Below are 27,743 nucleotides of genomic sequence, written 5' to 3'. Positions count from 1 at the left end.
CTGGGGACTCCCCAGGGCTCACTCCCCAATCTCAGCATCCTCCTCCTCCCCTGTCAGCTCAGGGTCCTGCCAGCCATTCCCTGCCTCCTGGGACAGGCTTTCCAGTCCCTAGTTCTACCCCCTGGGGATCAACTAATCAGTGTGTTTCTCCTCCAAGACAGTTCCATTTTAATAGGCTTTCCAAAGAGGAGTTATTAAGATGTGAGTGTTGGTTCTTGAAAGTTACTTTCAAGTAAGTAATTGTCCTTTAGAGACTGTGATTCAGTAGGTTGTGGCCTGACCCTCAAACCACCCCCACCCCTGCTTTTTTTTTTTTAAAAATAGGGTTTTTGTCTGTCACCTGGGTTGGGGGTGCAGTGGTGCAATCATAGCTCACTGCAGCCTTGAACTCTTGGGCTCAAGTGATCGACCTCAGCCTCCAGAATAGCTGGGATTACAGGTATGCACCACCTTGCCATTTTTTGGTATTTTTTTGTAGATATGGGGTCTCTCTCTGTTGCCCAGGTTGGTCTCAAACTCCTGGCCTCAAGCAATCCTCCCACATCGGCCTCCCCAAAGTGCTGGGTTTACAGATGTGAGCAGCCATAACCTAAATTTTTAACAGGTAGAAATGGTCCCTTAGGGAAAAACCTGATGAAGGGGGAGGAGCAGTAATGCCAAGCTGCCCCTTTTTCCCCTCCCCCCATAGATGTGGGGTAGATTTCACTCCACGCAAGAGGGCACATGGTTATTCTGTGCTTCACCCCAGTCTCATTTCTAGCACAGTGCCTGGTTCAGAGGCATGTGGTCAACACAGGTCACGGTTAGCAGCACACACGTCTAATCCAGCCAGCTCACCTGCCTCTCATTTGCACTTCCACGTTCATGCTTGTGCCTTTGCACTTACTGCCTTGGTCTGGAATGCCCTTTCTCCTTTATTCAAGGCTTAGATGCCTCATCTCTGCCCTAATCATTTTCTATTTGAGCATGTAAAAGTGCTCAGTGAACCAAAGCCATCCCAAGGCTATTCTGGATGCTGTGCAGCTCTATCGAGAGGTGTGTGCTGGGAGATGGGAGAGTCTGGGTTCTGCCCCAGGTGTCCAGAGGCTGCTAGCCCAACAGTCATCATCTCCCAAGTGGGAATGGCGGGTAGGGGGTCGCAGAGCAGAAAGGGCTTCTGGACCCTCTCACTCCAAGGGACACCGTGTGAAGAAAGCTGGTATCTACCCGTGTGAACTGCAGCTGAGGGCACCCTCAAATGACCCAGCTCCAGAAAAGTGTGGAGGATATGCCGTCCACTTAAGGTCCCTTCCCCAGCCCAGGGACCCACCTGTCTGTATGGGTGAAAAGTAGCCATTTGGGCCCAGAGACAGGCATTCCTAGGGGAGAAAGGCACCAAAGAGACAGATTTTACAGATTTATTTTTAAAAAACAAAAACAAAGGTTAAAAAAGTCCTTCATTTCCAACCCTGCCTGGGGGTGTGGGTGGGGAATAGAATAAGCTCAGAAAGGTGCCTACCTCCTTCCTGCAAAGGACACTGCAGGTCAGAGGCAGGCCCTCGCCCTTTCTGCCCTGCCTTCTCCTCAGGTAGCTCAAATTGCTGCTAGGAAGATTATAGGCAAAGAAGTGTGGGAGTGGGAGGCCAAGAGCTGCCTTCTTCACATCAACAGAAACTCCAGCTGTTCTCTCCCCTTAGAAGTTCTCTGAGCCTCACCACTGGGACTCCCAGGGTGGGCAGGCAGGCAGGCCAGGAGGCTCAGCCCTCTGGGCTATGTTGCTTAGACCACCGCAGCTTTCTTAATGCTCTTTGTGAACCAGGAGGGCAGTCAGGGGAACTTCACAGTGCGGGGAGGGGTGTCTGGAAAGGAAACTCTGAAGCGCCGTCTCTTTCTGACCTTGCCTCTGCGCTGAGGCTGCCATTCTTGGCTATTCCCCATCCTGAGGCTGAGTGGAGTCCAGGACAAAGCACTAAGTGGCTGTTTGCTACAAAACACCTGGAGATGCCAGAGAGTAGCCCTTGGCCTATCTGTCAGTCCAGGCTCCCACACAGTCACACAGTCATACACACAGCGTTAAGGCGTCTGTGCCAGCAGGCACGGCCCGGCTGGGCCCAGCTTCTCTCTCTCCACCTGCAGAGGGTGTAGGGAGGAGAACCCTGGCTGCTGCAGAAACAGGCTGAAGGGGGAGAAGCTGACAACGGAAGAGTTAACCAGGCCTGGAGAAAGAAGTGGGAGGAAGGAAGGCAAGGGCTTTCTAGGCCTCCATCCAGGCCTGCTGGCTGCCCTTGAAGTAACCCAACTCAGGTTGGGGAGCCCTGACCATATACCCCCTGGAAAATGGGGGACAGAAAGAGGGGAAGAGAGCGGGGCTAGAGTATTGGGACTTTGGAGGAAGCCAGTGCTATCAATATTTACAAGCATAAAGCCCCATCTTCTGTGCCACCTACCTCTCTGCCCCTCCCACAGAAATGAAAGGCCCCTGAGAGCCATGGAGGAGGTGCCCAGACCTCCTCACCAGCTATGCCCCTAGGGAGAGCCCCTGCCCTCCAACTGGCCCCATTTCTGGGCCCCTCAGGAATGTCTGTCTGGCTCTGCTCAGTCGGGAGGAGCCGCCCTGGGCCAGAATCCTGGCTGCCGCCAGCCCTAGGAGTCCTTGAGCATGCTGATGCGGGCGTAGATCTTCAGGGCGGGCCCCAGCTTGATGTTCATGGCGCTCATCAGGTGGTCCTCCTTGAGCAGCAGCAGGGCTTGCCCGTCGATTTCCTGGGCACGGAATTCCTCTGCTATCTCCTGGCAGCCTGAGGGGGTACCACCAAAGACAGTGTCAATCCAAGCCGCCAGTGTTCACCTCTGGCAGCCACTGCATCTAGTTATCTAGATCTAGTTATCTGCATCCATTATTTCTTTTAGTCCTCATAACCACGCCTTGAGGAAGGCGCTGCTGTTCTTATTTTGCAGCTTGAGAGAGGCTGTGCAACTCACCCACAGCAGCCGCGATCTGGGCCTCCTCCTATGTGCCCCTGTTCAGACCCCTGCTCCATGAACTGGGCAGACCCATGTCCACTAAAGTGCTGAGGAAGTGACAGCGTGTGATTTCTGAGGCTAGATCATAAAGGGCACAGCAGTTCTCACCTCACTCTTCTGCCTGGGTTACTGCAGAGTAAGCCAGCTACCAGTAAGCCACCCCAGCAACCCTTTGGAGAGGCATGCGTGGAGAACAGCCAAGGCCCTGGTGGTCCCCGGCCTCCTTGCCGTGTGAGTGAACCGTGCTGGAAGTGGGTTTTCTGGCTCCAGACCTCAGACACTGCAGCCTGTATGGCGTCTTCCCTGAGACCTCATATGACCTCAAACTCATACACTGGGTTTGTGGAAGGGAGCAGATAACCTCTCTGTTTCCAGTTCTTAGAGGAACTGGACACCAGGAGCCTCATACCAGGACTGCCCAGCCGAGCCACTCGATTCCTGACCCACATGGCCCTTGAGATGACAAGTGATTGATTGCTGCTTAAAGTCACTGAGTTCTGGAATAATTTACATCATGGCAATAGGTAACTAATGCAGATTCTGGTACCTGGAAAAGGAGTGCTGACATCAAACAGCTCTATAGATGTGGGCGTGGCCTCAGAACTGGCCACAGGCAGGAGCCAGAAGGACTCTGTGGAAAGCGTGAGTGTCTAAGGTGCTTTGAGAGACTGTATATAGAAGTCTCATGGCCTTTAGGGAAGCTGCTGGGGAGTCCTAAAGGAAAGTGAGGAAACTCTTAGTGGAGATTGGAAGAAACAGGGTCTCTGTTATGAAATAAAAGAACATTTTGTAAAAATGTGGTTGGTAGCAGAAATGTAAGTTGAATGTACCTCATGAAGTGGGTGGTCTAGCTAAGGAGATTTTCAGGCAGAATGTGGAAGGTGTTGCTTGGCTTCTTACTGCTGCTCACAGTAAAATAGGAGAGAGAGAAGGTAAAAACAAACAAACAAAACTGTTCAACATAAAGGAACCGGGATCTGCCGGTTTTAAAAATGCCCAGCCTCTCCAGATGGCACATGATGCTAACATTAAGAAATGGTTTCTAGGCAAAGATCAAATTCAGGGCACAGTTAAGAAAACATGGTCTACAGATTAAACTTAGGATGTGACTTAAATCTTTTTGTGAAGACTTCAGAAAGATCTAAAGTGATGCCTCAAAGAGCTATTCAATCCAAAGGCTCTCGATGGATTTTCTAGGCATGCCTCGCAGATCCTCTTTTCAACAGCAGGGTTTCTAAGAATGTGAAGGGCACTGTCCATGCTGCCCCTCAGCTTCAGAAGAATACCAATGCAGACAACAGCTTACCCTTGAAGATAATTCTGGGTGTGGTTTTTGTCTAATGGAATGGACCCCAACAAGATTCCCAGAAAACCCACAATTATTTTAAGAAATACTGAATTACTGATTTTAAGAGTCAAAGGTAGGCTGGGCGCAGTGGCTCACGCCTATAATCCCAGCACTTTAGGAGGCTGAGGTGGGTGGATCGCCTGAGGTAAGGAGTTTGAGACCAGCCTGCCAACATGGTGAAACCCCATCTCTACTAAAATACAAAAATTAGCTGTGTGTGGTGGCGAATGTCTGTAATCCCAGCTACTCAAGAGGCTGAGGCAGAATTGCTTGAACCCAGGAGGCGGAGGTTGCAGTGAGCCGAGATCACGCCATTGCACAATAGCCTGGGTGACGGAGCAAGCCTCTATCTCAAAAACAAAAAACAAAAAAGTCAAAGGTAATATAAAATAAAAAGGAGGAAGCAGGCTGAGAAAACGACTACACTGAAAATACAGGCTACTTTTCACAGAAAAGGAAGGAGAACTCAGAGGGCAGAACCAAGACAGAAATCACTCCCAGGCTTTGAGTCCCAATTGAGGAAATGCCACCATAAACCCTAGCGGATTTCGGAACTGGAATGGATCAGCGACTCTTGTACGCTCCCTGTTTCTCCCTTTTTGGATGGGCATGTCTGTAATGGTTATCCTATGGCTGTCCCACTGTGCATTGGGTTTGTGGAAGGGAGCAGATAGCCTCTCTCTCTAGTTCTCAGATCTTCAGACTGAGAGGACCTATACTTGAAGAACTGGACCCCAGGAGCCTCATCTCACCTCAATGATGAGAGCCTGGACTTCAAACTGATGCTGTCATGGGACCAAACTGTTGGGGATTTGGTGGCGGTGAGGGTATTCTGCATGAGGAAGGAACACAAATTTCTGGGGGTCATGGTGAACTACATGGCTTGTCTCTGAGTGGCTCCCAATAATCCTTGCTTCCCAGTTCTTGCCCTCTCACAATGAGTAAGACTGACCTGTGTGACCAATAAGATATTGTGAAAAATTGTAATTAAAAAAATATATTGTGAAAATGCCAGTACGTGGCTTCAGAGGCTAGATCATAAAGGGCACAGTGGCTTCTACCTTGCGCTCCTGGATCCCTACCTGTGGGGACATCCCACTGCCATGCATATCATGAGAACACTCGAGCAGCCCTCTGGAGAGGCCCATATAGACAGGAACCAAGGCCTCTTGCCAACAGCCAGCCCAGGGCAAATCACGTGAGTGAGGCACCTTGGAAGAGACCCCACAGCTCTTCAGTATTCACGTGACCTCAGCCTTGGCTGATATCTTAATTGCAACCTCATAAGACACCTGAGGCAGAACGGCCCAGAAAGCCACTCCTGAATTCCTTACCCACAGCAACTGTGTAATAAAAATTTTGGGGATGAAGAGATAACATACTAGGTTAAGTGACAGAGCCAGAATTTGAACCCAGTTCTGTGTGACTCAGAAGTCTGTGCTCTTAACCACACTGCAGTCTCTGAGAAAGAGGCTTGTGGTTGCCATGAATACCTGACCTGGTCGGTGTATGAGTGAGACTGGCAGAAAAACAGTAATGCATCCAGGCCCCACTGAAGGCATCTGTGAATGATGTAAGGCTTGCCTCTTACAGCTGGCTCCTAGATCCTGGGCCTCACCACCACTTGTGCTCCACCACACAGGGCTCTGTGCCATGTCTGGCCATACCACAGACTTCCCTATCTTCATGCCTCTGCATGTGCGCCCTCTTGCAGTCTCTCCATCCAGCAAAGGCATACTTGTCTGTCTACTGTCATTTAGTTTACATTTTCTTAATTAATTTTTTTTTTTTTTTTTTTTTTTTTTGGTAGAGACAGGTCTCACCATGTTGCCCAGGCTGTTCTCAAACTCCTGACCTCAAGCAATCCCCCCACCTCAGCCTCCCAAAGTGCTGGGACTATAGGTGTGAGCCACCACACCTGGCTATTTTCTTAATTTTGATGTTCTTGACACATATCCTACACTTTACCTGACTCCCCTCCTAATCTCTCCCAGGAGAGAGAGAGAGTTAATTATATTATCATCTCTGTATTTCACACAGATCACTTCCCATGCCAGAAAATACACAGAATTACAGCTATGGAATATTTATAGTTTGCATTCTATGCTGAATATAAGCAAGCTCTTATAGGCAGGGAGCTCATCTCACTCATTTCTGCACCCCAGTTCCTGAACCTGAGTCATTAACTGAACTACCTAATCCTCCTGGTGGTGGGAGGGTCTCTCATTTTCTCTTTCCTTGCTATTCCGGGGAGACATGGAATTTCCAAGGGCCTTACCTGGCAGAGAGCGGATGAATTCGTAGACGTCTTCTACATTCCACTTGGTGGGCTCACTTGGCAGGAAGTGGTGTCCCATGCCCACCAGGTCCCGCATATGCATGTCGGGGAGCTCCAGGTCCCGCTGGCCTTGTCGCCGGCGGGAAGTAGATGAGCTGGCTGAGATGGGTGACAAGGGTTCCTCATAGCTTGAGTTATCTGAGCAACGGCTGGAGTCTTCCTGGCTGTGTGTTAGCTGCAAAGCAGCAGTAACCGAAAGGGGCACAGTGCCTGTTGGCTGGGAGCAGAGAGTTTTCTTCAGGATGGGGGAACAAACCATCTCTAGCAGCAGTGATGAACAAAGGAGGTATTTCTCCTTTTTCTACTTGGCCTACTACTACACGTCTGAGTTCCCAGATCTAACAGCATCTTCCATGCTGTCCTGTCTCCTACCCTAGGCAGAGTTAGTCCCTCTTAGTATTGTAGTGTCTACCACACAATACTGCAATTATCTTTTTCTAAACATGAGTTTTAAAGCAGGGCTCTGAGTTCTAGGAGGTGATCACAGAGCCACTTGAAATAGCATGTAACATTTCTTCTGTACGTACACAGCTTTGGACCATTCTTAAGGAGGTTTAAGACAAAAACAACAGGCAAAATTATACATAAGGTTATAAAACATCACACCACGCTGTGGAGTTCCTTTAAGGCGAGACTGTGTCCTTAGAGCCTAGTGCCTAACAGAGTTTCTGGCATACAGCTGGTGCTAAAAAATATTTAATGACTGAATACCCATGTTCCTGGTAGAGACCTTCAAGAACTCTGTGCTCGCGTGTTCAGGGAGGCAAAAAGGTGGCAAAACAAAGGGTGGAGGCTGCCTTCTCACCCAGCCCTCCACGTAAGGCAGGAGGTTACCTGAGCAGCCCAGGGGAGACCCCATTTCCGTGGCTCCAGAAGCCAAGGATGGAGGCAAACTGGAAGGTGGGGTGATGTTGAGGCAAGGCCACGGAAGGGGGCAGGGAACCTTGTAAGCACCCATGGGTCTAAATGAAGGGACCTACTGGGGTGCAGAAGGCTCGACTGGACAGGTCTACAAGGAATGAGAGCACAGCAGAGTGCGCTGAAGTCGGCAGCTGGAGGGGACCGTGGTGTCGAGGGCCATGGAAGGGAAGCTGTGGGGACTGTGGGGATGGAGCTTCAGGCTCTGCCCGCCTCTTACCTGCTTCTTGGTATCCTTGGTAAGTGGTGGCAGACTGGCTTTGCTGGCCCGACGGCGGTTGTGGGTCGCAGCTCCTGCCTTCTGCAGCTTGCTCCGGTCTGAGTGGAAAAGTCCCACCCGTTTGGTGCATCCCACGTTGTACCTTCAGGGACAGGGGAACAGGGGATGTCACAGTAGTCATTGTGCTTATGGGCCGTAGGCAGAATGAGCACAGCCAAGCTGTCTGACAAATTTTGAGTCCATCTATTGGTTCAGATCCTAACTCCATCACTAACTACTAGCTGTGTGACTTTGGGTTTAAGTCACTTAAGCCCTGATCCTCCGTTTCCTTATCTGGAGTTGGGGGTAATACCACTCACTTTCTAGGTCTGGTCTTACAATATGAGATAATGTCTGTAAAATGTTTGAGACACCTGGACTTGGACCAGGGCGAAAGCTCACACCTGACTTATTCCACTATAAATGTTACCCTGTGACGGGAAACTACTGTCCACTGTCCTGCTGGGGAGTGGCCTGGCTGCTCCAACAGCCTGAGGGGAATGAGGGCTGAAGATAGCTGAACTCTAGCTTGGCATGCAGAGCACCTCTGTCTGGGACCTAGAGATTTCTTCTCTTCTGGGATTTCAGGGCTTCAAGGTCAGCTGCTGCTTCCATTGTGGTACAAAGACCACACATGGCTTTAGAATTGGACAAGCCTAAATCCCCAGGCCCATGGCTTATTAGCTGTGTCATCTGAGGCACTACTACTCCTTTGTACTTTGGCTTCCTAACCTGTATAAAGGGGACAATAGTAATACCTGTCTTGGGAGTTATTTTGAAGATGAGATAATCGTATCAATTGACTGGCACGGTGACTAGCACACAGCAGGTTCTCAGGAAATGACAGTGGTTTTTATGATGACCATTAGTGATCTATGCTGGGCGAGAGCTCACCAAGGGAACACTATAGCTGTGGTTCTGGGCAAGGCTTACCCTAACAAGGCAGGGGCTGCCAATGCTAGGAAAGGCGAATGGGTGCCAATGGAGCCCAGGAGGGCCAGCCGAGCCAAAGCACTGCGGCTTTTCCTTGGACTCCCGCTGCTCTCTCCCACCTGCTCTTAGGGGTTCTGGCTTCTCGTGCTTGTTGAATTAGGGATGCCATCCTGCTTCCAGGTGGGTCGAGGAACTAGGAAACTGGAGAAGCCACCCCTATGGACCTCCTGGGGTAGACTATTAATGACAGGAGGTGGGACATAAAGTGCAGTCCTGGGGAAATGGAGGGGGCTGGGGCCACTCACCTCTTTGCACAAGCCATGGAACAGAAGCGCTTGGAACGCTTAAACTTATAGGCAAAGTCCACCCGGCCACAGAGCTCACACTTGAGTTTGAGGGGAGCACCCTCCTCTTTGGATTCTGAAAAGTATAGAAATGGGTAGGGTGGAGAATGAGAAATTCCTGCAGGACTGTGGCCAGCCCCACCACGGGGCCTCCCTACTCCATCCTGCCTGGTCCTCCTGCTCTCACAGCTGTGACATACAGCAGCATTCTAGCATGGAAAATGCCAGTGGTTCTCACCCCTGGAATGCACTCAAGGGTGTCTGGGGATGCCCCTTGTATACTTGACATTTTTTCTTCCACGTGGTCTGAGTCTGAGGCAAAACACAGGTGGGGAAGAATCAGCATCAAATGACTGTGGAAGAAAGCACGAGCCCCCAGGAAATACTCTGGATGCTGTCACAGCTGCTCCGCTGGCATCATCACACCTTGATCTATGCAGCTGGCTGCTCACCCAATAAAAGACCTCAGGAGCCCATGCTCCTGCAGCTGTGCAGCCCTGTCAGTGCTTCATGTGGAAAGAGCAGCCTTGCCTGGTCTCTGCTGTGACCCAGAGCTGGCCCCAGTCTCAAGGCAGGGACGAAGGGCAGGACTTGCCTGGGGCCACTCCTACAGTCATGCCTAAAACTTTCCAATGATTCCCACAGGAAAAGCCATTCTTGGGATCCTGTGGTTGGCTGGAGGGGGATTGGGGGAGCAGAGGACACCTGGTTCCCCTGATTTCCCCTATCCCTCTTTTTGAGGGAAGGAGGCTGAGGAGGTGCTGGGGGAAATGTTTACAGACTCGCTGGCTCAGGGTTCCTCTGGGGAAACAGAGAGAGGAAGTGTGTGAGGCCTGCCTTTCCAGCCACGCTGGGAGGCTGAGAGATTCAGGGTCTGAGATGCCCACCTTGCAGATAGGGCTCCTCCATCTCCGAGTCAGTGGTGGTGGTGTGATCCTGCTGTGGAATTTTCTCAGGCAGGAACCCCTGTGCATACTTCTTCTTGAGATTCCCCACCAGCAGGGACGAGCGTCCCACCTAGAGGACAGGTAACACGGAGGCCGTGAGGGTCAGGTGGGAGCGGCTTCCTTGCTATCCATCCTCATCACAATTACACATATAAAGTATCCAGGCACAGAGGCCAGCCCTCCTCAAACCTTCCCCCATGTCATCATCCAAGTGTGCTGGGCTCAAGGCCCTATTTTGCTGGTTGGCTCACGAGGTAAGATGCTAATGGGCAAAGTACAGGGATGGCTTCTGTCCAGGACCAACGGATGGCTCAGGAGATTAGGAAAATGTCTATTCCAGTAAGAGTCTAAGGGCTGAGATCAGGTTTCCCACAGTGCCAGATCAAGCACCAAGACCCAGTACCCACGCATCTCCAGGCAAGGACAGAGCGGAGTCTGTGTGAGGCTGTACATACGAGAGAGAGACTCAGCACCCATTTTCTGATTTTTTTACTGTTCTCCACCTTACCCCAATGCCTGACCCAAGCCAGAGGTACAGGCCACCACAGAGGACAGCAGGAAAAAATGGACCCTGGGCCACAAAGCCAATGAACTCTCAGTTGTCAGAACCCCAGAGCAGCTTATTTACGCGTTTAGATCTCCTTTTGTGACCTGTGTTTAGGCAGCCTGGTAGCCAGTCACGTGGCACCGACTCTAGGGCAATGCTGGGGGTGCTATGCAATCTGCCTCCACCCCATGAGATCAGGTGGTTTCTAGTGTTACTCTAGGAGGCCCAGTCTAACAGGGAAGGGATGTAACAGAGCGAGAGCCACTTCTAGCTAAGGTGTTCCAGGCAGATTTCTTTGCCACTGGCCTTGGACAACCTCCAGTGGGAAAGAAGACAAGAAGCTATGTGTCTTTTGGCATTTTACAGGAGCAGTTCACCCATCTCAGTTAATCAAGCTCCGCGTCTTCTGCAGGCTAATCAAACCACTCATGGAACCAAAGAATGAGGAAAAGGCAGATGGTATCCCAGAAAGGTGTCTCTCCAACAGCCAGATACTTTTCATCAGAACAGAGGCTGGTGTGCCCCTGGCTCTGGGCTCCTCCACACCCACAGGGCAGCACCACTGTCTCCAGTGCACACTGCACAGAAGCAGCTCTGGGTGCTTTGGTCAATAACCCATCTTCGTGGCTCTTGGATATTTCTTGTTAGTCTTAGGCTTCCATCGTGACCTTTCTGAGTGCCCCTCAATCTCATTAACTCCCCTTTCAAGGCTCTGTCCCCAGAAAACAAGCTTCAGGTTGTGACCCTGTTTCCTCACATTCATTTCTGATACACGTATCTTGAGAATTCTGTTCTGTGCAATTCCTTTTGTTCCTAACTGGCCGAAGTTTTGCCATTCAGAGGTTTTGGCATTCAAAACTCAATGAAATCTAATTTCCCAAAACCCATCATCTCTCACCAAATATCCCACAGTGAACTCCCTTTTAACCAAGGGTTCACACATCATCAGGCAGGGACACACCTGAGTTTGTGTGGGAAACTTCTAACCAAGGGTCTTGTCAATTATTCCTGATCACTGACCCCCCTCTTCTGGACCTTGGAAAGATAATCCTAGAAAGAAATGGCTCTATATTCTTTGGGGGAGGAAGTTAGCAAGGAAAGAGCAAATTGTTCACATTTTCAGAAATTTTACATGGAAATGTAAAAATATTCTAAGACACATCCAAAATATACTTAAAAAAAAAAGGGGAAAAGAAGTAGTCCGTACCGGGAAAGGCTCCGCCCCCTCCTGGATCACAAACCCTTCGATAACATGCGTCAGGATTTGGGGTTTCACAATGGCCTGTGGTGGTTTATTCTCACCATTCTGGGGGGCAGTGCCGGCGATGCTGGAGGCAGAGTTTCCGTTCCCTGAGGTCATGCCGGGGCTGCTGAGGTCGGTCAGTGCATGAACAATGCCCTGCCCTGTCTCTGCACGAGAGAGAGTAGGAAAACAAAGCAGGGGAGATCAGAGCCAGAGTCCACGCCCAGGGAGGGACAGCAAGGACTCAAACTGCGCCCGGCTTTTACCGTGGGGCCAAGCGACAATGCAAACCAAGCAGTCCCCTCCCCTCAGTGACCCATTTAAAAGTGGCACAGTTTCAATGGACACATCACCAAGTATGAGTATAGTCAGTTCCACAACAACGCATGCAGCTAATCAGCTAGCAGCGTTTCTTCATTTCCCAACCGTGCTATGAACAGTTAACCCGGTTAAACAGACGGGAATTCTATCTTTGAGGAGTTAAGACCTTGGTCGATACTGATTTGAACAAATAAGGTTAATACTCAGTTTGAGGGAGAAAAGTATTCAAGGTGACATCTAAAACCAGGACAAGAAGCTGAGCTAGGTATAGGGCTTTGAGTATGATAAAGAGAAGCTTCTACGAGGTTCCTTAGAGGAGGGATTTTAAGAGCCCTGAGAAATGTCAAAACACTGAACCCCAGAAATTGATGCCAAGGGAATGTGGGTGCTGAACCCCAAGTAAAGGCTATCATGTATATTTGACTATTCAGAGACTGGTCATCTGGGGTCAGTGCATTGAAATATGCAGAAATTCCATTTCTCTGCTAAGAAGGCTGCTAGGCAGAGCTGAGATTTTCTCTGCTGTTTCTGCTGAGCTGAGTGCTCTCAAAATCAGTCCTCATGCCCAGATGTCAGCTTCTTATCTAATCTGATCCTCACCAAATCATAGATCCTCTGTCTCTCTGTGGACAACCTTTCCTAATTCTCCTTCCCCATGGGCCTGCTAGCCTTCCTCTAAAAGACCTAACAGAGTGCTCCAGAAAGTGAGATTACATGCCTATACACAACCACACAACAGTGAACTTCCTCTCTTCCACTTCAAACAGCATCTCTCATGAGCTGTCTCATTGTCTTAGACGTGCAAGACTTCATCTCCTCACTTCTGTAACTCTCTCCCGCCCCCTTCCCAGGGCTGTTCTCTACCACCACCAACTGCCCCGTGAGCTGAGGCTGCCTTTAACCTGGAACTTCCTAAAAAAGAAAACAATAGAAAGAAAAAGCCATTTCTTTATTGCAACAAGTCCATTAATATAAAGCATAGCCCAGTGAGGTATGAGTGATATATACTTTAAAAGTGATTTCAGCACACTTGTTAAGTAATCTTTGCATAAAACTTTATATGAAGATGCTCATATTTCATGTTAAAGATCCATAATACCACCACAGAATAGGAATTCTTTGTGCTTAATTATATAGTATGGAAAAGTCAAAACAGACACGTTTGAGAAAAGGTGGTTTAGGGCCAGGCATGGCGGCTCACACCTGTAATCTCAGCACTTTGGAAGACCGAGGCGGGTGGATCACCAGGTCAAGAGTTGAAGACCAGCCTGGCCAACATGGTGAAACCCTGTCTCTACTAAGAATACAAAAATTATCTGGGCATGGTGGTGCGTGCCTGTAATCCCAGCTACTCAGGAGGCTGAGGCAGGAGAACTGCTTGAACCCAGGAGGTGGAGGCTGCAGTGAGCTGAGATCTCGCCACTCCCCTCCAGCCTAGGCGACAGAGCAAGACTCTATCTTGGCGGGGGAGGGGGGGAAAGAAAAGGTGGTTTATGACTAGTTCATAATGGGTCTTGGTCCACTCAAGCTCATGTTTTGTTGTTGTTGTTGTTGTTGTTTTTTAGATGGAGTCTCACTCTGTCACCCAGGCTGGAATGCAGTGGTGCGACCTATGCTCACTGCAACCTCTGCCTCTCAGGTTCAAGCGATTCTCCTGCCTCGGCCTCCTGAGTAGCTGGGATTACAGGCACGTACCACCATACCCGGCTAATTTTTGTATTTTTAGTAGGGACTGGGTTTCACCATGTTGGCCAGGCTGGTCTCGAACTCCTGATCTCAGGTGGTCCACCTGCCTCAGCCTCGCAAAGTGCTGGGATTACAGGCATGAGCCACCGCGCCCAGCCTCAAGCTCATGTTCTTACTGGTGGTTCTAATGCTAACTAAACCAGGATAAACCTTTAATGAACAAGAGTTGACTATGACTCATGTCTTTAGTACTCAGTCCTCCATAATTCAGCTACATAATAAACTTCTGAGCTGAGCAGGGGCCATCTAAGAGAAAGAACCAATGAAGTTTTTTTTTGTTTGTTTGAGACACAGTTATACCAGTAAGTTAGAAAGTTTCCATTAAGTGCCTATATTCACTTGAAAAAAATTTTTTAAACAGCTTTGGCTTTTCTGTAGAGATGGAAACATTTCCTTTCTTTTAGAATTAGTCTTTCCAATTGCAAAGGTGTCTGAGAACTTGAGAGCTTGTCTGGAGGTTCTAGCAGGGGAGGGCAGCTACTCGTATGCCCTTGACTGAGGGACGGCCCTCCTCTACGGGATGGTCGTCCTCTTTGACCCAGCTGCTGGTTCAGGAGGGACGCACATGGAGCAGTGAAGGAGGAAGGGGACACCTGCCTAGCCAGCCAGATCAGCGGAATCAACTCTGCCGATCAATGGGGTGACAGGTGTTGCAGCCAGATGGCCCTCACATCCATGTTTGAGAACGTAGAAAAAACCCCTTTCTCTCACAATCTATGAATAACTAGGAGGACTGAGTTGATGATTCAATCAAATTAAGTTTCTGTGCTTTTAAATTTTAAATATTTAAGTCTGCCTTTACACAATTACATTTTCTCTGCTTTTATGTTTTGCATATGCTAAGAAACATCTATTTTATTTAAAATGAATTACTAACATAGAAAGATTACTATGAAAGCTAAAATTTTGTTTTTTAGATGATGGCTATTTCCTCCCAATTAGAGCCTGGTAAAATATTCCCTGATGAGTCTAATGGACTGCAGATTATACAATTATAGGATTGGAAAGTCTGGTTCGATCTCTTACCAATGCTTGAAAATTTTCTATAATATGCCCACCCAATGATTTTCTGGCATTTGTTTGAATACCTCCAGCGACAAAGAAACTCACTACTCTGGAAGCAGTTTGTTCCCACATTGGACGGCTCGTTAGTGATTCCTTATATAACGAGCCCAAAATCTGTCTTTCTATTAATTTCTGCCCAGTTATCCTCGTTCTGTTCCTTAAACTCACAGAGAACAAGGCCAATCAGATTTGTCTAACAGGCAGAGACACGGGCTTAGACCTGGCTTAGAGACTGGTCTCTATCATTGAGTCAACTGCGGGCAAGTCATTGTCCCTCTCTAAGCCTCAGCTTCATTGGCTGTGAAATAAGGATCCTACGCCTACCTTAGAGTGCTGCTGTGAGGACTAATGAGCCAGTGAAAGGCAGTGCGTGCTAGCTTACGAGAAAATGCTTGAGAATGCTCCTGGTGTCATGAAGGATGTCACTCATGACCACAGTCTTCTCTCCTCCAGGACAAAGCCCTTCTGTTCTTTCAGGTATTTCTTACATAAAAAGGCTACAAATTCCTAATCATCCTAGGCCCTCTCTGCCTACATCTTTTAACATCAGGTACCTAGTTAATACTAAGCATCATCTGTCAGGTGTAGTCATGTAAGAGATCTGGTTGGTAAGATTTTTGGTTTTCTGTGTTTGCTTTAAAGACAGTCACATCTCTGACTGAGAGCATAGGTAGAAAGTAATAATTCCCTTGTTTCAGTTTAATGAATTCCTCCATGGAATTAATCCATTCTCCTCTTAATTCTGGGATCACTCCCACCTCCTGCCTCTTTCGCTGATAGTCATCAGAAAACAGCCCCCCTCTGACCTTGTCTTTTGTGGGATCCCTCTATCCTTGCTTGACTTCCCTGCCTCCATCCCCCACTCCTGTCTCAGATCTATGCCTATTAATGTTCACTGCAAGACAGAAGATCACTCTTGAGGTCAGAGTCTGTCTTCGTGCCAGATACATTCGTGAGCAGATATGGTCACCAGCTCAAAGGCTACAGAGCCAATGCTTAACTCTGGGAAGCAAAACTTTTGGGAATTTGAGGTTGTTTTTTAAAAAAGATCTTGTTAAGAGAGAGAACACATTAAAAAACTCTTGCACCACATTAGAAACTACCACTCCCCATTGTAACCCAGGGCAGATCAAAGGAGAGACAGAATCCAAGGGACAGATGGGAGAGTGTTTTATGAATATACAAAGGTTCACAGCTACTTCGCTTTGCAGTCATCTTGTAGGCCAATAGCTCCTCATCTGCTTTAGTAACAAAGGAGTTTGGGCTATTCCTGGAATGACTGAACACAATCTCGCCCCCTGCCAAGCTCAGCACACTGAGATTAATTTAATCTGCTTCCCGCTCTCCCAGACTGCTTTGCGGCCTTTGGGGGAAAGCAGCTTAACAGTGAAACTTGCAGAAACCTGCCCTGCTGGCCCTGAGGCCAGATAAAAGAGACAAAGAAATACTCTGAATTTGGTTCCTTACTCAATTCCCTTGACCAGTTCAGAGGCTATAAGTGCTGCCGGGCATTCCCACAGGTCTCAAATGCCTGTATACAGTCAGGCACCTGAAACCGAAAGGTGGAGGCAGGATAAGGCCGATGGGAGAGGCTGGGGGAGGGGAGTAAAGCCAGGCTTCGGTGGGGGAAGGGGGAGGTAAAATCTTGGCCTTTAGTTGACGCTGACCACAAAGGGCCAAGTATTCCGGTCAGAATGAACACAGCAGCATATTCCACGGAGTCTTGCCTAACATATGTCTCAACTTCTAGGCTGTTTCTCATTTCTGGTCTCATTCACAGGCTCTGGTACAAACAGCCCTTACAGGGGTGGGAGAAAACAGGAAGGACTACTCAGCTCCTGTTTGTGAAATTATCTGCTTTGGGACTGGTCACGTCTCCTAAGCAGAGCAGACTTCTCTAGGCAGGGGGCTACCACTCACTCGGTCACCTCGAGATCTTCAGGGGCTAACCCCATGTCCAAAATATGATAGGTGCTTAATGACCACTAAACTGGAATGTGTGGCATCCATGATCTCAGTCTTCACTGTCTACATATAGAATACAGGGCTGCCTAGTGCCAAGATAAGCAATTTGGCACTAGCTGAGATTTACAAGTTGCTTTCTGAAGCTATGATGTTTTGAGAGCAGCTAGGCTGGTGGTACCTGCCTACCGGAGCGGCATTTCTAGATACCTGATTATGAAGAATAAGAGCTATTTTTTGGCCCATGTCTTCCTGTTACAGTGGGGATTTCCTCAACAGAAAAGAGGTACAGGTGGACCTCTGAATTCCCTGTCCCCTTTGAAACATTTTTGCCAGACCCAGGCACTTGGCAAGGCAGGATGACCTCTAGAGGCAGAGGCAGGGAGGGTCCTAGGACCAGTGGGTTGATGTCCAGAGCTGACGGGCTCTCCAGCCTGCTGAGGACAGACGTCAGGCTGGTGTCAGTTATGCACAATTGGGCCACTTCAGAGCCAGTGCTGATGTTTTGTTTTGTTATACTGGAATACAGCTTAGTACAGGTTAAGTATCCCTTATCCAAAATGCCTGGGACCAGAAGTGTTTTTAATTTTGGATTTTTTCAGGTTTTAGAATATTTGCATTATACTTACTGGTTGAGCATCCCAAATCCAAAAATCTGAAACGCTCCAATGAGCATTTCCTTTGAGTATCACGTAGGTGCTCAAAAAGTTTGGGATTTTGGAGCATTTTGGATCTGGGATGCTCAATCTGTACTAACATCTGCAACAGGTATTTCAGATGGCCTAGCACTCATTCTATCTGACCCTAAGATAGCCTGAAGACATGGCTTCAAAGGCAATGGAGACCAAACGGAGCTTTTCCTTCTATCCCCTCACCTTGGTCAATGGCTGATTTCCACCTTATCATGAGAAGGGAGTATGTATTTTAACTTAAAAGACTTCTATTTACTGTTTGGTTGCAGTAGGAGTATGACAGAGCTCATGAAGTGAATAAAGAATTTAAAGAAGCAGAGTAGATGATAACATGGCTCATTTTCTTACAACAAATTCGCTCAACAAATGGCAAACAAGGTCACCTATAAAACCCAAAGCACAATCTCCAAGCCCCCAGCACTGAAGTCACGCTCACTGTGCTTCAGTTCAGCAGGCCCAGCCATGTGGCCAGGGTGGTCTCTGCAGGGTTCCCAAGGAACCATTTGCTCTAGAAACCGCCTCAGTGGAGCACTGCAGAGTGATGCCCAGTTAAACCATATCCAGGAGACAGCAGCAAACACAGCACATACCTGGTCCAAGCAACAGGCCGTACTGCAGTGCGGTAAGCTGAGGACAGAGTGCCCAGTCCTCATGGAAAGATCTGGGGCCACGCTTTACAATTTCTTTGGTTATATTTGGGCCCCCAAAGAAATTAATGCCACTGAAAGTGAGGAAGGCAAGAGATTTCACAAACACCTGTTTGTTGACACCTTCCCCCAGGGCGGGGTAAGTGAAGGGTAGGAAAGTGACTGAGAGGGAGTTGGGGGGAGGAGGGGAGGAGGGAGGGGAACAGGCAGGCTGAGCTCTATCTGGGACCCTGACAGAGTCCATCAATTAGAGATTCATTTGGTTAACAATTTCTTTAAAATGCAAGTATACATCTTACAGTCATTCACACTTTACTGTGAATTACTCGACTCAGATAAACAGATTGCTTTCCTCCCAATTTAGGGATGGGGTGGGGGAGGGGGTGGGTAGTGATTGTTTTGGATCACAGGGCACTAGATCCCAGAGGATTAATGTTAGAAAGGCCCTGAGTTTAACATCTTAAATGTCCTAGATGAAGCAACTTGGCCTCAGAGGTGAGGTGATTTGCCCAAGGTCACAAAAGGTCACAAAAAAAGACTCTAGGCTTAAATCCCATCCTGTAATGCTGGGCAAGTTACTCTAGGCCTGTTTCCTCATCTATGAAATGGGGTACTTATATCTGTCTTACATATAGCTGTGGTGAGGATTAAATAATGTAATGCAGGCACAACACACTGGACTAGGCTGAGCTTGGACACAGGCAGTGGCAGAACCCACACTAGAACCCAGTGCTTTAGACTTTTCCGGGTGGGCCACACAGGTGGAGGGAGGGCTGCGCTGATTAGCCGTGGATAGCACGAGGGCACTTGGGAAAAGAGGACAAGACATGTAAACTGTATTCTGGGACCTTCTGAGGCAGAGGCCAGATATCACATGTGGGCTGGAGCATTTGGGTTGGGAAGCACAGGATGATCTAGATGAGTGATTCCCAAATTGGGATTCCTGGATGACTAAGCAGGATCCCTGAATCTAGTTAATCAGGACGCACAAGCTGGATTCGATATCTCAAGAAGCCGAAAAGGAAACAGCACATAATATATACCTTCAGGAGGGCAAAACATGCTATTATTTAATATCATGTTACCATGTTTCCCAAATTCTAAAATGCGGTCAGTTGTTAAGATGACCCATTTCCCCCACAACGAATTTACACATTGATTACGTGTGCGTCTCAAGTACAGATTGTAAAAGTGTGCATTTTAGAATAAAACGAACGAATGCCATTTATTTGGAAGACAGTATCTTGTAAAACATACACAAAATGAACTCTTAGTGGTGGGAAAATTATAGACCCTTCCCACCTGGGGTCCTCTGAATACCAGAAGGCAGGGGGAACATCCAATGTCTGCAGCCTTTTCAAATCTGCTAAGGGCAGAGCTGTCAAAGGGACAAGGACTCCTTGCCTTGACACAGCAGGCTGTGGCTCCCTGAAGAACCTCTCTGAAGCACCTCCTCTGAAGGACCTCTCCCAGAGAAGGGAAGGCACAGCAGTGACAGAAGGACCCTGTGGGGCTCTTTGCTGAGAAAACTGGTGAGCTTTTCAGGCACAGGAGGGTCACTGGCTGCGGATGACTGAGATCCACACCTGAGTTCCTTGCAGGGGGCTGGCCAGCAGGATGAAGGAGAGGCCAAGCCAGGGGACCCTCCAGCCTTGCCCTCAGCGTCACTGCAAAATGCTCTTGCTGGGTCTGGGTTGAAAGGTTTGGAGAGCTTACTGGATTTTAAGCATCTGTGTTGACCAGCTCCCGTTAAGGCATCTGGCAGGGAGGGGGCTCCTCCCTTGCTGGCAGCCATTACCATACAGCTGACTTTCATGCTGTCTCTCAGGACACAGGCAAAGAGAATGGCCCTTCTGACTCACCCACAATCCCCAGCTAAAGTGTACATAAGCTGAATTGTAAACAGCTGAATGTGCTCCAAGCTGCCACCCCCAGCTATGCAGGAAGGAATCAATGGAGCGAACAGCCACCCTCCCCCCACCCCATGCAGTTCAGGACAACGGGAGCAGTGGGGGATTTCCAAACAGCTGCTTGAACGCTTCCCAGCCCACAGGCTGAGGACTGCAAGAGGGGCCTGAGCTCAAACTCAGCAGCAGCACCTGCAGGACCAGAGTGACTTCCACCAGGTCAACACACCAGGGAATAATAGCTGGCCCTGGCTGCAGGGAGTCAGGGAGGAGTTTTCAAAGAGTTCTACTTAACCCTGGTGATGGAGGCCAGTCCACTGGTATCCAATGCCAGGGTCAAGGGCTCCCAGATAGTCTCACATCATAGTGCTCCGGCCCATGCTATGATTTCAAAATGCAAAATGTCTAGAACCAATGGGAGAGGTTCTACAGTAGACACTAAGATCAGGGGAGATAAAAGGCAGAATGACAGAGTAGAAAGAGCATGGGCTCTGGGGGCCAGACCTGGACTCATATTCTGGTCCACCTTTGATTATCTGTGTGGCTTCAAGCACTCACTGCCTGTTCTGAGTCTTGGTTTCTCCATCTGTAACAACGAGGCTCATACTACCTACCTGTCTGGGAGGTTTCAGTAAATATTATATATGTAAAATGCCTGGCACTGAATACACGCAGAAGCTGTGCTACATGGCAGTTAAGACTGTGGGATTAGAAAGACTCTAGGCGGCCAGGTACAGTGGCTCATGCCTGTAATCCTAGCACTTTGGGAGGCTGAGGCGGGTGGATCACGACGTCAAGAGATTGAGACCATCCTGGTCAACATGGTGAAACCCTGTCTCTAGTAAAAATACAAAAAAATAAAAAATAAAAAATAACTGGGTGTGGTGGCGAGCGCCTGTAGTCCCAGCTACTCGGGAGGCTGAGGCAGGAGAATTGCTTGAACCCTGGAGGCAGAGGTTGCAGTGAGCCGAGATTGCACCACTGCACTCCATCCTGGCAACAGAGCAAGACTCTGTCTCAAAAAAAAAAAAAAAAAAAAAAAAGACTCTAGGCTTAAATCCTATCCTGTAATGCTGGGCAAGTTACTCTAGGCCTCTTTCCTCATCTATGAAATGGGGTACTTATATCTGTCTTACATATAGCTGTGGTGAGGATTAAATAATGTAATGCAGGCACAACACACTGGACTAGGCTGAGCTTGGACACAGGAGTGCCAACGTCACTGAGACCTGTGAGAAGATTAGGAAATCATTCTAATCTCACTCTTTCACTGAGTCTGGCCTCTTACAGCCCCAGAGCAGGGCTAATCTTTCTGTGGCCCAAACTGAGGTATCTGAGGTTTGTGTTCCTCAGACGTCTTGGTCTATGTCGGTAGTCCTGTCCTTGCACTGTTGAGGTCAGGCTTCAGGAAGAAATGTTACCTCCACTGTGACTGCAACATAACAGAAATGCTTCTGTCCTAAAGGGCAAAGCAAAGTCTCAAGTCACCTTCAATGGCTATTAATCTAAAGGACAAGAAGACAAGCACCAGATTCTCTTTCTATGCAGTTTTTTCATAAAGGGGGGTTTTAAGCAGACAGTGCAGAAGAACCCTAGAAACCAAAAGAAAGGTTAACTTTAAGACAAATAAAAGGAAGCACTGCTTTACTTAGAAAATACTAAATTTATGTAACTTGTAATGCCAGATGATTTAGCTTATGAAAAGAAATTAGTTTAAAAGGCTAAAAATAAACCCAGTTTAAGATAAACTCATGGAAGATGGATTTCTACCAGTTTACAAAAGAAATCTAGAAATGTTTAGTAAACTCTCCAATTATTTTCAGGTTGATAACAGGGAAAGGCAGCCATGTTCCCCAATATGATGACTATTTTTTTGGTTATCAACTGCAGCATCACTAATATTGTTAGATAAATGTCAGGGGAGACTGGAGGAGGGAACGCTAAGCCTCAGTTGTCCTGTCTATATTATGGACTACATACTACATACCTTGCAAATCAGTTCTATTGATCATTTCTGCTCATGGAAACATTACTCCTTTCCTCCTTATAACCATTGTCTAAGCTTCCAGTCACCCTATTTTGCCACCAGTCAACTGACAGAACAGATTAATACTGATTACTGGAGGCCTCAAAATGTGGATTTAATCAAATTTTTTTATTTTTTATTTTTTGAGATGAGGCCTCGCTCTGTCACCCAGGCTGGAGTGCAGTGGCACGATCATGGCTCACTGAAGCCTCGACTGTCCACACTGAAGCGATCCTCCCACCTCGGTCTCCTGAGCAACTGAGACCACAGGCGTGTGCCACTATGCCCAGGTAATTTTTTTTTTTTAATTATCTGTAGAGGCGAGGTCTTGTTATATTGCTCAGGCTGGTCTCGAACTCCTGCGCTCAAGTGATCCTCCTGCCTCGGCCCCCCAGGCATGAGCCACCGTGCCTGGTCCCAATTTTTTTTTTAAAGTAGTTGCTTCATATTAGTTTTGTTTTAATTTAAAGTGTCATTTGCTTTGATTGTTCAAAAATGTCTTAATATAGCTGTGTGGCTTTAGGTCACATATGGATGGTTTCAAATATGCTAAAGATACCAGTAACTAGGGATAATTATATAGTATTTGAGACATAACAGCCATGCAACTAGAGTTTTAAAAATAACTCAAGCAGTCACGAACTTTCATTTTCTTGCCAACAGTTCCAATATTCAGTATCAGGCCTGGTCCTCCTAATCTACTGGAGAAGAGTTGGTTATGGCATGGCATCTAACAGTCATCTCTTCTTAATACAAATGATAATAAATTTCACTGCTAAGAAGACAATCATCTGAAAAAAACAGACATTTGCTTATGTTTTAAAGTCATAATAGCAAACTGGGGCTCTCTTCAACATCTGGATTCATCTCAGAGCACTGGCAATCTGTGTTTAACAGCAGTCATGTCTTTACCAGATGTAGAAAGAATGTTCTCTTCTTTTGGACTTACCTAAATATCATTTGGAAATTGGAAGAACAGGAAAGCATATCCTTTTTCACTAACTATAAAAATAATTTGGAAGGAGAAGGAAACAAAAAAAACCTTGAAGTTTTCTATGCTGGTCTACGTGGTCTTACAATGAATCTCAGAGCAACGGTTTATGACTTAAATTATATGCTGTGTTCCTTAGCATACTTTTTCTTCAAAAACTAGTAATTCTAAATTGTATAATTCTTGACTATGATAAAAGAGCCCATTTCTTGACCATGTCATTTATACTGGACTTTTGTTACTGATGGGGAAAAATCCAGAATTTGTAATAATTATGTCTTGGATATGCAAATGGTTGATTATTTTCCTAACAATTCCCAAAATATCCACATCATAAAGCAGAATTAAAGATGGTTTGCCTCTGAATATCTTTAGAAATATCAAATCAGTGTTCTGATGTGGCTAGTAATTCAAATGAAAAATGTTAAATAAGTCATTGCTTCAAGTGAAGCCTACCTCTGTTTGAGTTGTGAATAAGTAGTTATCTTAAATAGGCAACTTTTTTTTTAAACAGAAAACATATTCAAAAAGGGTTTTAACTGGTGCCTCATAGTTTAAACCATGCCCTAAAAACATTTAAAGCATAAATCTATGTGTTCAGACTCCCATCTTGAGGGGTAGTTCAGTTTTGGGTTCCATGAAACAAGGTGTTAAGTCCCCAAAGAGAGAGCCACTTCTGTCATTGGCACAAAGTCCCCGTCAGAGTAGACTGCATAACGCAGTCAGTTCTCACCCTGCTTTCCCATAGGGCTGGGGACTGGGGGGAGGTGGGGAGGGTGGGCAGGCTCAGAGGGGCACCTCACTCCAGGACAGTCTCCTGAGGGGTACACAAAAGCCTCTCTCTACAACCACTTTTGTGAGATTCCTCCTGACCACAGAAAGTCATCATCATGATCATCTTTCAGTAGCAAAATGGCACAAAACAAAGGGAATAAAAGAGAAACTATCAATTATGAAGACTCCTCATTCTCATTTCCCTACTCTCGTCTCCAGTAGGTGTCCTTTCAGAAGAGAATCTTTCTATGGCTGGAACTAAATCTGTCTGGAGATTAAATATTGAACAGCTGGGAGAAGTTTAATATAAATTTAGACTGACTCAAGAAGAGGGAAAAACTCTTGGTAAACACCGTACTAATGATGAGCAGCATTACAGGAACTGGAGTCACCAACCTATTCCCTAGGTTTTTTAAACTTTAACTTTATTTTGGCTTGCTGATCCATGCTGGATGAAAGTGAGGAGGTGGGGGAACTTTACTTGACAAATGGTTACTGAACGCCTGGCCTGAGGTCCACAGCCTAAGGGAGGACAGAGACTTAAGGGAAGAGTCTAAGGCAGTGAGGTCATCCCCTTTACACATTCACAATAGAGAAAAGTAGACAAAAAGACACCTACGAGCACACCAGTAGGGGTTCCTAATTCTGAGACAATAATCATGTTCTGTGTTTTTCCTTAAATAAGAAAATGTAGAGAGGGGACAGCCTATGTAAGAGCATACAAGGCCAGAGGTAAGAAGAGTTCAATTGTGTAAGATCATCCATCTACTTACTCCTCTTAACATGCCCTCTCCCGCTGAAAGATCAGAACCAAGGGATCCAAAGTATCTGAGACAGGAAATGAGTAACACAGGAAAAAGGATGTGGTCTGAAAAAGAGTGGATTCTGGGGCTGAGCCAGAGCAAGGAACAGGCACAGGGTCATAGCTGAGGGAAGGGCTTGGTGGCAGGAAGAGAAATCTCAGGGTCAGTCCGCTTAGACTAGAAAGTCAATGACAGAGCAGGTATGTCAGGGGAAGCAGCACACTGCCTTCCTAAGAGGCTCTCCTTCCCTGAAGGAGGCAGAGAATGCAGAAACAATGGCTGATGAGATGATGAGACCCACAGCCAGGAGAATGATGACTGTGACAGAAGGAAAAGGGGCTGGAGGTCCTTCTTTACTTAGAGGGAAGAGTAAATAATATATATGGAGTGAGCTTGACAAAGGTAAATTAAAAATTAACCCAGGACCTGGGAGAGAGTGGAAAGGGCCAGGAGGTGGGGACATGATGAAACACCAACATTCATTAAGCACCTTTGTGCCACATGTCGGTAAAGAACAGTTTGGGGGAAAAAAGAAGGGGGTGAAAACAGGAGAGAAAACATAGTTGGACAACTGAGAAACCGACTCAAGTACAACAGAAAGGACTAAGAAACTACCCCCTTTCTCAAGATTCAGGCTGGAGGAAAAAGATGTCTATTCTTCCCTGTGTGCATGGACGAGCCTGGAAACAGATCTTGGGTGGGCTGAGAAGCAGAGCTCATGTGATGAAGAGTGCCTGGAAAGGGCAGGTGCCAAAAGAGCACCACTCCCCATCTGCCCGACCTTCTGCGAAACAAGCCCGCCCTTGTGAGTGAGCCAAGCCAGAGGCCCCAGTTCCCGCCTTGCAGGGGCTGGAACTTAGGTACAGAGAAATCACCAGTGGAAAACACAGTTTATCAGCTGGTTAGAAAGGGTGAATACTCCCAAATGTAGATCCAGATGTTGGGAGCTATTTGTTAAAATCACTTTTATATTCCCCAGTGCCTAGGGCAGTACTTTACCTAAAATGGGAGCCAAATAAAACTATGTTAAATCTAACTGAATGAAACCAGAACTACTTTGCTGTGCTGGTTATCTTAAGGTTCAAGACAGCCTCTTGCCCGATAACCAACACGGTCAGGTACTTTATTTCTGTTCTAAAGTCAAAACGATGGGAAGCCCTACATCCCTTGTGACCTAAACCTAAATCCTAATCAATAGGGTCTGCCACAGGTCTGTTGCCCTGTACCAGAATAAAAGATGGGCGGGTGGGGGAGGTGGGAAGAAATACAAGAGCAAGAAGGAATTTCCTTGCCTCATTAGCCTGTAATGTTCATGCTGACCTAGAAATCCTGGCAGTTCCAACATTTGGGTTGACTCAGGCAGGGAAGAAAAATCCCAGGTGAATGATAATTGGATTACCCAGTTATGCTCCAGAGCCAAATGGCTGGAAAAGGCCAGGTCAGTAGGCTGTGGTACAAAGTGACATTATTTTTTAAACCAAAAATGGAGATACTCAGGCTGATAGACAATGGGATGGAATAGTTTAAATTGGGGCTGTCCTAGAAAAATCAGGGACATATGATGGATCTAGGTAGGTAGCTTATTTTGCAAGGGATCCTCTGGGCCCAATATGCTAATGGAGAGGGGATTAAGGATCAAACACGGGAGATATCCGAGGGGAAGGCTGTCATTGATTTGTAAGGGAAGAAAAAGATGAAAAGAGTGTGTTCCGTACACAGCACATGAAGGTACATATCGTAGGTATGGAGTAGGAAGGAAAGGAAAGTTGTTCAGAACCGAAAGTATGTGGGTGAGATCAGTTCAGGTTATGGAAGACGGGTGGGTGGGCCATAGCAGGGCACTGACTCGTATCCGACACGGGGCCCAGGGCTTAGTTCAGATGGTAGCGTCGCCACTGGTTTGCAACCTGACCTTGGGCCAATTATTTCCCTGTCTGTGGACTTCAGTTTAAATACAGAATCTCACAAATCCCGATTTTAATGTAAAGAAGCAACAAATATAGTCTACCTTCATTTGGCATAGGAAGGAGAGAAAACGCTCTTCTAAAAATGGAAGAAAAGACAGACACAGAACAGCTTGTCCCTTTCCATCCAATTAAAAACCTCGTGAGACTGAACTAGATTAAAAACAAAACTCTCCAGCGAAGCCGCAGGCGCCTCCAAGATAGGGAGTCCACCACCAATAAAGTACGGCAGATGCCAGCAGTCTCGACCCCGAACGCACCGTCCGTCCCAGGGAAGTCGCAGCGGCGGGGAGGCCGGTCCTAGGTTGGGGCTGGGGTGGGGTGTGCGGGGCCTGGGGACGCGGAAGCTGCGGCGCGCCGAGGTGACACAGGGCTTCCAGGGGCGACGGGCGCGCAGGGTCCCCAGGCGAGCGAGGCTGGGGAGCAGGGCACCTCCCAGGCGCCGCGCGGACGAGAGCCGCGACTGGCACGGCCTGGCAGCCGCGTAGGCCCGGGCCGTTAGGGGCACCGAGGGCGGTGCCCGACTTCCAGTGCGGCGAGCGCGGCCCCCGGCCTCCCTACTGGCGAGAACCCCTCCCCCGCCCCGGCACTGACCTGTCCAGGGCCCGGCTGGGCCTGGCCGGGCGGGGCCTACGCAGCCCCTCGGCCGGGCGCCGACTCGCGCGGGGTCCCGGGCCCGGGCGGGCCGCCTCCTCTCCGCCGGGAGCCTCCGAGCCGGGGCCCGGGGCTGCCGCGGCGCATCCGACCGCACCGGCCTGGCCGGCGTCAACAAAGGGCGGCCGGGGCGCGAGGCCGGGACGGGGGCGCGAGGCCGGGGCGGGAGCGCGGGCGGCGGCCGGGGTTGCGCGCGCGCGCGCGGCGGGCGCTCGAGGGCTGCAGCCGCCGCGGAGACAATGCGGCGAGTCTGGGACGGCTCCCGCGGCCGCCTCCGCCGGGGGCGGGGCGAGGGAGCGGGGCGGGGAGGG

General features: G+C 48.2%; 1 protein-coding gene across 11 annotated transcripts in view; it reads right to left on the bottom strand.

Moving 5' to 3' along the window:
* Positions 1–1,383: 1,383 nt before the first annotated feature.
* The window catches only part of PHC2 (polyhomeotic homolog 2), a 107,563-nt gene continuing 81,203 nt past the window's right edge, over positions 1,384–27,743 (bottom strand). For 9 of the 11 annotated variants that reach the window (XM_009453241.2, XM_054665555.1, XM_054665559.1 and 6 more), the window contains 6 exons: positions 11,845–12,047; positions 10,031–10,160; positions 9,105–9,219; positions 7,828–7,969; positions 6,630–6,906; positions 1,384–2,777 (listed from right to left, as the gene is read on the bottom strand). In XM_009453241.2, the coding sequence (XP_009451516.2) occupies positions 2,623–2,777; positions 6,630–6,906; positions 7,828–7,969; positions 9,105–9,219; positions 10,031–10,160; positions 11,845–12,047 (1,022 nt within the window). In that variant the 3' untranslated portion in view covers positions 1,384–2,622. Of the gene's footprint in view, positions 2,778–6,629; positions 6,907–7,827; positions 7,970–9,104; positions 9,220–10,030; positions 10,161–11,844; positions 12,048–27,038; positions 27,285–27,372; positions 27,676–27,743 lie in introns of those variants that run through there. The other 2 variants (XM_016958685.3, XM_009453296.4) reach the window with 2 other exon arrangements.

This window comes from Pan troglodytes, chromosome 1 (assembly GCF_028858775.2).
Source record: "Pan troglodytes isolate AG18354 chromosome 1, NHGRI_mPanTro3-v2.0_pri, whole genome shotgun sequence".
Classification (NCBI taxonomy): Eukaryota; Metazoa; Chordata; class Mammalia; order Primates; family Hominidae; genus Pan; species Pan troglodytes.
The sequence above is the reverse complement of the archived record's forward strand: the minus strand, read 5'-3'. Positions and strand labels throughout refer to the sequence as shown.